Below are 9,978 nucleotides of genomic sequence, written 5' to 3' on the forward strand. Positions count from 1 at the left end.
AGGGGGGCGCGGCCTGGCCGTGCGCGAGGGGCCGGCCAGGCTGCGCAGAGCCCTGGCGGCCGCAGTGGCCACGGCCGCCGCCGCCCGCCGGCTTATATACCGCGGCTAAATTTAGGCTGCGCCCGGAGCTCGTCCCCATCCGGGACGCGTTTCCGCCGCCGCCGCTTTGGCCCGGCCCCCGCGCGCGCCGCGCCTATAAGGCTTGGGCGGGCCCGGCCGCGGGCCGCAGAGCGTCCCCGCCCGCCCGCGCCCCGACCAGCCCGGCTCCGGGCAGCCACTCACTGGTGTCCCGAACCCGCGTCGGCCCCGGGTCCCAGCCATGGCGCTGAGCGAGCCCATCCTGCCGTCCTTCTCCACTTTCGCCAGTCCGTGCCGCGAGCGTGGCCTGCAGGAGGTGAGGGCGGCAGGGACATCGGGGGCGGCCGGGACCGCGGGCGGCGGGGGCGGCTGGCTCAGGGTAGTAAAAGATGTGGGCTGCGGGGGTAGTAGAACGCCGGCGGCGGGGACAGCGGGCTCAGTGTTGTAAAACGAAGGCGGCGGGGACTGTGGGCTCAGTGTTGTAAAACGAAGGCGGCGGGGACTGTGGGCTCAGGGTAATAGAACGCAGGCGGCGGCCGGCGATCCCCGAGAGCCGCCGCGCGCTCACGCCCGCGCCCTATCGCTCTGTCACCCGCAGCGCTGGCCGCGCGCAGAGCCCGAGGCAGGCGGCACCGACGACGACCTTAACAGCGTGCTGGATTTCATCCTGTCCATGGGGCTGGACGGCCTTGGCGCTGAGGCCGCCCCCGAGCCGCCGCCGCCGCCCCCGCCGCCTGCGTTCTACTACCCCGAGCCCAGCGCACCGCCGCCCTACAGCGCCCCTGCGGGCGGCCTGGTGTCCGAGCTGCTACGGCCCGAGCTGGACGTGCCGCCGGGGCCCGCGCTGCACGGCCGCTTCCTGCTGGCGCCGCCCGGCCGCCTGGTGAAGGCCGAGCCCCCCGAGGCGGACGGCGGCGGAGGCTACGGCTGCGCGCCCGGCCTGGCCCGCGGGCCGCGGGGCCTCAAGCGGGAGGGCGCCCCGGGCCCCGCAGCTGCGTGCATGAGAGGCCCCGGGGGCCGCCCCCCGCCGCCGCCCGACACGCCGCCGCTCAGCCCCGACGGCCCCGCGCGCCTGCCTGCGCCCGGTCCGCGCGGCCCCTACCCGCCACCCTTCGGCGGCCCCGGCTTCGGAGCGCCCGGGCCCGGCCTGCACTACCCGCCGCCCGCGCCCGCCGCCTTCGGTCTCTTCGACGACGCGGCCGCCGCCGCCGCCGCAGCAGCTCTGGGCCTCGCGCCGCCCGCCGCCCGAGGTCTCCTCACGCCTCCCGCGTCCCCGCTGGAGCTGCTCGAAGCCAAGCCCAAGCGCGGCCGCCGCTCCTGGCCGCGCAAGCGCACCGCCACGCACACCTGCAGCTACGCGGGCTGCGGCAAGACCTACACCAAGAGCTCACACCTCAAGGCGCACTTGCGCACGCACACAGGTGGGCGGCGAGCGCGGGCCGGGGGCGGTGGCTGGGCTCGGGACGAGTGGCGCGCGCTTAGGGAACCGCCCCCCCGGGGCGTGGCCCAGGAGATTGGGTAGGGGTCGCACCCTGAGGACTCCACTGGGGGCGTGGCTCAAGAGCTTGGGAAGGGCGTGCGCGCTTAGGGACCTTAGGGGGACTCTGTATCAGAATGCTGGGGAAGGGACGCACGCTTAGCACCCTCCTGGGAGCGTGGCTCAGGGCTTTGGGGAGAGGGTGCGCGCGCTGGGGAAACCTGGGGGGGCGCTGGGTCTCAGAACGCCGGGGAGAGGATGCAGGCTCAGGACTCCCCTGGGGGCGTGGCTCGAAGCACTGGGGAGCCGAGAGTGCGCACTTTGGGCGCCCTGGCGCCGAGAATCGGGAGGTCCGAGAGCTAGGGGCGCGTGCCTAGGATCCCTAGAGGTCCAAAACGTAGGTCCCCCCGCGCTTCGGGGCGCTGGTTAGGGGCAGGTTGCGCGCGCGCCCCCGAGTAGCCACGGTCGCGGGGAGCGTGTGCGTACCGGGGCCGACAGGCCGAGTCCCTGGGAAGCAAACTGAGGCCCGCTCTCGCCCCCCCCCCTGCAGGCGAGAAGCCCTACCACTGCAACTGGGACGGCTGCGGCTGGAAGTTCGCGCGCTCCGACGAACTCACGCGCCACTATCGCAAGCACACGGGCCACCGGCCCTTCCAGTGCCACCTGTGCGACCGTGCCTTCTCGCGCTCCGACCACCTGGCCCTGCACATGAAGCGGCACATGTAGCCCGGACGCCCCCCGCCCACCCGCGCGCGGCCGTGGCGGGTCCCACGCGCCGGGCGCGGCCCCCTCCCAAACTGTGACTGGTATTTATTGGGCCCAGAGGACCGGGCTGGGCACAGCGTGGCCATTGCGGGGGCTCCCCCCCCCCCACGACGCCGCCGCCGCCCCGGCCCCCATCAGAGACTGAAGGCCCCGGTGGGAGAAGACCACGATCCTCCTTGACGAGTTTTGTTTTCAAAATGGTGCAATAATTAAGTGTCGTCTTCCCCCGCAACCGGGTCTACACTAGAGGATCGAGGCTTGATGCCTTGTGAGAAATGCAGCCTTAATTTGTACTGTCTTCGACATTTTTTATAATATTGTACATAGTGACTGTGACAGATATTGTATTACTGTAAATAGGAAGACAGGTGGGCATTTTGGCTCCCTGGTTCATTTTTATAAGACTTTTGTTGGTTGTTTGTTTTTTAATTAAAAAAAAAAGTTTTGCATCTTTTGAAAAATCACAGCGCCGGTCTGACTGCTTGGAAGCTGGGGTGTAGGGTGGGCGTGGGGGGAAGGGGCCGTTGTGGTGCAGGAGGGCAGCCTGGCAGAGGTGGGGTGAAGTGTGTTCTGCCCCAGCCAGCACCCTGGGTTGCCAGCTGCAGCACCCAGCTGCCAGGAACCTGTGGGTTTTTCTATAAATTTAAACACTACATTTTAAGACTGAGGGAGAGTTATTTTAAGGTTGTTCCCTGAGCCATAAACTGCCTCTTTTTCCCCTGAACTGGGGAAAGTGCTGGTCCCACTGACGTGGCCTCCTCTGGGCTGGAAAAAAAAAAAAGCTTTACCTCTTTCTGGAAGCTTCTGAGGTTTCAGCCAAAGTTCTGGAGTGTGCAGGCTCCCCCCACCCCTCACACACACACTTTTTTTTTCTTTCTTTCTTTCTTTTTTTTTTGAAAGGAGAAATGCTGAGCTTCTGACCTGCTTTGCCTTTTACTAGTCTTGCCTTTTAGCAGGAGTTTTTGTAAGGGATGAATTCCCCATCCTGTTAGAAGAAATGAATTCCATGTTTGAGGGCTATGTATGGTGGGTTCTCTTTTCCAGATGAGGAAACAGGCCCAGAAAGGTAGCTATGGAGTGGTGTCATTAGGATGCTATCCTGGTCTGTCTGCCTCATGAGGGTCCCTGAACCCCACTAGAAGGATCGGGGGTTTTCTGCAGCAACCCATCTGTTGCTTGCATTGGAGGGTTATGAGACCCATCCCTGCAGGTGCCCTGGTGTGAGGGAATCACATCAGAGCCCCTGCCTTGGTGGTTGGAGGTGGCCACTCCAGAAACCCACCTCATAATCGAGGGGAGACCCCTGCACTGCACCCCGAATGTCTCGGTCGGGCAAGGAGGTGCCTCTCCGTGGCAGGTTCCCCCTCATCTTCCCCCTTCTCAGGGCCCCGGGTGGGTAACCATGACTACCAACAATTGCACAAGTTGTTTCCAGAAAGTGAAAATAGCTTGTAAGCAGCGCCTATTTTAAAACACTCTCGCCCCATTGCGACAGAGGCTGGGATTTCCTCCCTCCCTCCATCCTTCCTCCCCCCCACCTCCCGCCCCCGAAAGGCAGTCCTGGAAACAGCTGAGAGCGTTTGGTAATCCACAAAAAGCAGAAATGGGAGATGACAATCTGATTCATCTTTCTCGAGTAAATAGCCTGGGCCGGGGGCCGCTGGTGATGAAGGGTGTGTGAGTGTGTGAGCCTCCCGTACCCACTCTCTGCGGCTTTTGCAAAAACTGTTCCAGAGCAGAGCTGAGCCGGGGCCCCACCGACCCTGTGGAAATGCTCTTCTTTGCTCACAGCTGATTCCGGAGGCACTGGGGGCAGAACAAAGACTCACAAAAGATTTAAAATAACCTTTTGTAGGGTCTCCAGTCTTTCCGGTTGAGTTTAAACTTGCAGGTAAAGCCATTTTTCTGGCTTGCTCAAAAACACCTCGCAGGCTCCCCTGGGGGGAAGTTGAGTCCGATGAGAGGCCAGTTGTAATGGGACAGAAGCTGCTGAGCTTCTGTTTCCTGAGCGCCTCCAGCTGCTAAAACAAAGTGCCACGCTCCTGCAGGGCTGTGTGCTTCAGCCTGCACTGATTACCGCAGAAAGAGCCCTCATCTTTCTTTCTGTCCCTTTCTGAAAACCCCAATGTCAACCTTCATCAAGTATCTTCTGGATGTGTGCTTCTCAGCCAGGGGTGACCCAGACTGGAGACATTTCTGGTTGCCACAACTGGGGGCCGGGGGTGCTGCTGGCATCCGGTGGGTGGAGGGCTCGGGTGCTGTTAAGCAGCTTATGATGTACATGACAGCCCCCCCAGCAGCCCCCCCTCTGCCCAGCCCTCAGAGGATGAGCCCCAGATATCAGCAGCGCTGAGGGTGGAGGAACTGGCTCTCTGGTTCCTAAAAGAGCAGCATTCAATGCTTTTCTACGCAAGGAGGTGGCCCCTTCCCAGGAGCAAGCTTTGATGGCAGATGTCACCCAGAGAGAAGTATGAATAAAAACCTCACCGCTGGGTCCCATCTCAGATCACCGTAAGAACACACCCAACCTCGACACTTTTCCTTTCCATAAAAAGTCCTGGCATCCGTTTGACAAAATGGTAAATATCAAAAAGAAAAACAACTTACCCTGTATTCTGTAACCCGATTCCAATCAGAGGCTGTTAGAGGGAGGGATTTCTGGTGAGTGGTTGAATTGCTTTCACATGGCTGTGATGATCAGTGTATCCCCCCCTTTTTTTTCCAAGCAAGGTTAAAACCATTTTTCCGTATTTTCCCTCCATGATATGTTTTTATTACCATTTGAAATGGCTGCATAATATTCCATTAGACGTGCCAAAAGTTGCTTATGCAAACAAGCACTGAGTATATACATGTATTTGGCCATATTTCAGATTGTCCTGGGCAGGGGGTGAGTAAAGAGGCTGGAAGGGATGGTTTGGCAGGGACTTTAGGCATCGCCAAAATGACCTCCCAAGAGTCACTCCAGAGTTGGGGGGAGGGTACAAGAGCTGTTTCTCTGCCAGAAGTTTCCTGTATGTCAGGGAGCCCCGGACACCCAGGCTGGTGACAGAATATGGTGTGAAGTAGAGGAAATGTGAGCTTTCAGAGGGTAAAGTGAGTCCCTGACTCAGCACCCTGCCCCATCGGTGAAGCTGACTTAGCACCCAGACCCAGCATCACCCTGGGGAGTCCCGAGGCAACAGGCCAGAGATGGCTCGTGAAAGCACCAGGGCCAGGTGGCTCCAATGCTGAGCTGGTGGGTGCTGAGGACAGGGTTTCTCCACCTTCGATCCGTCGACATCGGGGCCAGATCATGCTCTGTAGTGGTGGCTTCCCTGTGCATTCTGGGATGTTGAGCGGCATCCCGGCCCCGCCCGCTCGACACCAGCAGCACCCATCCCCACAACTTGTGACAACCAAAAATATCTCCAGACATTGCCAAATGTCCTGGGGGGGGGTGGAATTAACCCCAGATTGAGAACCACTGGGTTAGGGGTTCCATGACCACCTAAGAGACTTCATATCTATAATTTTTTAAAAGATTATTTATTTATTTGAGAGAGAGTGCAAGCAGGGGGAGGGGCAGAGGGGGGGAGAGAGAGAGAATCATCAAGCAGACTCCCCACTGAGTGCAGAGCCCGGCACGGGGCTGGATCCCAGGACCCTGAGATCATGCCCTGAGCCGAAACCGAGAGCTGGCCACTCAACTGACTGAGTCACCCAGACACCCCTTTGCATCTGCAATTTAATGACTCACTGAGGTCCTAAGATACTGCACACATTTAAATGCACCAGCTGAGGGAGAGAGGAGGTAACAGGATCAACCTGTTTACATCAGCTAACGGATGGGGAATGTATTCTGCTGTGTAGTGTGAGCCTGGGACCTAAATTGATTTTTTCCCCCAAATAATTGATGCAGGGTTTCTCTCCCTTGGCACCATTTGAGCCTGGATCCTCCTTTGCTGTTGGGAGCCGTGTTGTGCATCGGAGGGTGTTGAGCAGCACCCCTGGGCTCGACCCACCAGATGCCTGTAGCACCCCCAGCCCCTCAGTCATGACAACCAAAATGTCTCCAGACGTCACCAAGTGTCCCCTGGGGAGGGGGTGCACAGAACCGCCTGCAGTGAGAACCACTGCTTAGGCAAAACCCTTCTCTCCCACGGAAGCCCCAATGTCTGCCTCGCAGGGCTGTTTCCTAGTCTGGAAAGTGAAGATGCTGCCCTGAGGACAGAATGACAGAATGCAGGGGGAGGGCGGCGCCCAGCACTGGGGTGTGGCCAGCGTGGCAAGTCTCCCCCCGGGGCCATCCGGTCCTTGGATTTGAGGTCTGGATGAATCCCCACCCCATCTCTCTTGGAGTCCCTGTCTCTCTTGTCTCTTTTTCTTTCTCCCCACCTCCCCACCTCCTCCCTCTCTCTCTCTCTCCCCCCTTCTCTCTCTCCCATTCATTCATTCAGCAGATGCACCCAATGCCTTCGCCCTGAGCTGAGTCCTGGGGAAGCAGCAGTGACTCAGAAGTGACTCAGCCTCAGGCGGGCACCCAGATCCAGTGTGAACAAGTTTATTGAATGACTAACCCAATGCTAACTTGAACGGAGCCGCAAGGGCTAGGGCAGGTGCTTTCATCCCGGGCACCTTCCGCAAGTCCTCTCTTTCAACCCTCTACCAAACAGAGGTGGGGGCAGGAGAAGAGCCACCCCAGTTTTTCAGATGCAGAAAGCGGGGCTCCCAGAGGGAAAGGCTAGCCTGGGCCCGTGGTGGGGCCGGGGCTCGAACCCCGGTCAGCCTGACGTCACAGCTCCTACCCGTGCCTCGAAATGTCTACATCCTGAAACACATCAAGCTCGCAGGGTCTTCCTCCACGCCCCATAATCGTGGTTCCTGGAGGCCCTAGTGAATGTCAGGAAACACAAATATTTGGGGAGCCCTGGCTGGGTGAATGGGGTTCCCTGAGATGCTGCAATATGAAGCAGAAGGAGGCCTGGGCGGGAAACAGTTCGCCAAAAAGCGAAACAGAGTTACCATGTGACCCAGCCATTCCGCTCCTGACTGTAGACCCCAAAGATTTAAAAACAGAGACTCAAACAGGTGCCCGTATGCCCATGTTCCCAGCAGCAGGACCCACAACCAGCAGAAAGTGGAAACAACCCCAGGGTCCATCGACAGTTGAATGGATGAACACAGGTGGTCCGTCCGTGCACTGGACTAGATAGGAGGCAGGGAGTGAGACTTCTATGAGACAGATTCCGCGATGAGTGTTTTCAAGGAGTTTGTGCCCATTTTACAGGTGAGAAAATGGAGGTGTGGGGAGGCAAGACCACTGTCCATGTAATGGAGCTGAGCCTTGAAGCCCTGTCTGCCTGAAATGAAAGTTCCCCCCACCCCCGGGATGCCTCTGCAATGGGCAGTCACTGTGTGTCTCCAGGCCTCAGTTTCCCCACCTGAAAACAAGGGGACTGGACCCATGGCTCCTCTACACGGACGCCATATTGGGCACAACTGTGTCTCCCCCATCAAATCAGATGGTGTCCCCCAGCAGCTCTCCATCATTTTAGAATAAATCCGAAGACTTCATCGTGGTCTGAGGGGCCCCAGCCCCTCCCTCCCTCCTCTCGTCTCGCTCCTGTGCGCCCACTCAGCCACACTGGCCTCCTTGCTGTCAGCCAAGTACGCTCCCCTGGTCCTGCCTCAGCAACCTGGCCGAGCTGTCCTGGGGTCGTTTCTGTAGGCTTGAAGCCAGAAAGCAGATCCTCAGGTGGGAACAGGCGGCCACGGGACAAAAGGCTGGGGCCCTGGGTAACCGTTTTTAGGCAGAGGTGGAAGAAGCTGGCTTGGGAGTCTCCATTCCCAGCACCCCGGCTTCCTGCTCTGTGCCTGCCGGCGAGTGGCCCCCTCACTGGCCCTCAGCACATCATTTCTGCTGCAGGCCTGTGAGCCCCTCAGAGGCATCATCTCCTTGTCCTTGCAGAAGAGGAAACTGAGGCCCAGAGGCATTTCCCAGAGTCACACGCTGATGCTAGCTAGGACTCCTCTCAGAGTTAGGACTTTCCCTTCGCTGTGTGGGCCCTGAAGGCCAGGTTCAGTCCCATTTCATGAGGGAGGCAGAGGGACGAGGCATATCGCAATGATCCATGTTTCACCAATCTCAATTCTTTTTTTGGAAGAGAGGGAGGGTGAGGCAGGGTACCTTTGTGGCCATTTGTGGCTCTGGGAATAAACAGATACACCCTTCAGTCCTGCCTCAGGGCCTTTGCACTTACTCTTTCCTCAGCTGGAAATTCTTTTCTTCCCATGGCCAGCAGCAATTGGACCTCCAGATGCTTGACCATCCAGCAGACCTCACCCACTCCCTGGGATGGAGGGATGACCGAGGGCCCTCATCCTTCTGAACACATACGTAGTGACTTTCAAATGATTGGGCTCCTCCAGGCCTGACCACACATTAGCAAATTAGCCAACCACATGGAACCGGGGGACAGAGGGATTTCTTGATGGGCTAGGAGGTGAGGGATGCGTGAGGAGGCTCAGAGAGGGGAAGCCACCTGCCCCAGATCACACAGCAAGAAAGGCCAGAGTTCCTCAGAGTTCCACCCCCCCAAATCCTTACCCAGACTCCCCAAGGCTGACACTCAGTGACCACTCACGCCTCCCCACTCTCTCCCCTCCACAAATCCCAGGTCCTTAGCTGGGCCTTCTGGGCAGGCACGACTGATTCAGCCTCATGGGACACGCACGTGTCCTGCCTCCAATGTTGGGGCTCATGGACTGACCCCCCCCCCCGGGAGGGAGTGCGGTGGAGGGAGATGGCCGCACGTGGGGCTTCTGGGAAGGAGGAGGTGGTTCTGACTGGAATGCACGGGAAGAGGCAGGGATGAGCCAGAGCTGCAGGACTGAAGGGCAGTGGGGAGCCACAGAAGATTAAGGCAGGCAGTGACCATCATTTGTGCCCTGCCCGTCATGTGCTATGACAGGCTTCCTCAGCCGTGACCCACAGCTGGGAGAGGCCCCCCGCCCTTTCCCTTTTGAGTGCTCATACCCTTCTCTGCTCTTCTCTTGGTTCCCTGAGCATTTTCCCCCCAGATTCCTGGGCGGGGGTCCCTGCTCCCTGGCTGGTTCTGACTGGGGGCTCTCTGGGGGCAGGGACCAAATCCAGGCTGGCACCAACCAAGGGAGCCACCTGCCCCCCCCAATCCTAGCCCCTATAGACCAAGGAGGATGGGACAGGGGTGGGGACAGAGGTCCTGCCAAGACCCTGCTCCCAGCCTGAGCACTTTCTCCGGCTCCATCTCCCCAGTCACCCCACTTTCTTCCTGGACACCCCTTATTTTCTTTAGCTTTTCATTGTGGTAAAATGCACAGAACATAAAACCAACCATTGGAACCAATTTTGCGTCCGATTCAGTGGCATTAAGCACATTCACACTGTTGCGCAGTCATCCCCACCGTCCCTCTCCAGAACTTTCCCATCTTCCCAAACTGAAACTCCGTCCCCATGAAACACTGCCCCCCCGCAGCCCTCCCCCAGCCTCGCACCCTCTACTTCCTGCTTCTCTGGCTGTGACCCCTGCAGGGACCTCACACAAGAGGAATCACACAGTATCTGTCCTTTTGTGGCTGGCTGAGTTCCCTCGGCCTAACGTCCTCCAGGTTCATCCATGTTGCAGTCCGTGGCAGAA

The 9,978-nt window shown here is 59.1% G+C and overlaps 1 protein-coding gene across 1 annotated transcript; it reads left to right on the forward strand.

The window, feature by feature from the left end:
- The first annotated feature begins 201 nt into the window (after positions 1 to 201).
- Positions 202 to 2,784, forward strand: KLF2 (KLF transcription factor 2). The gene is made up of 3 exons (XM_081814793.1): positions 202 to 394; positions 677 to 1,499; positions 2,106 to 2,784. The coding sequence occupies exons 1-3, from the start codon at positions 320 to 322 to the stop codon at positions 2,279 to 2,281; spliced, it is 1,074 nt and encodes a 357-aa protein (XP_081670919.1). The 5' UTR covers positions 202 to 319; the 3' UTR covers positions 2,282 to 2,784.
- Positions 2,785 to 9,978: the final 7,194 nt, after the last annotated feature.

Source organism: Leptonychotes weddellii, chromosome 1 (genome assembly GCF_054177405.1).
Source record: "Leptonychotes weddellii isolate Sample4059 chromosome 1, ASM5417740v2, whole genome shotgun sequence".
Lineage (NCBI taxonomy): Eukaryota > Metazoa > Chordata > Mammalia > Carnivora > Phocidae > Leptonychotes > Leptonychotes weddellii.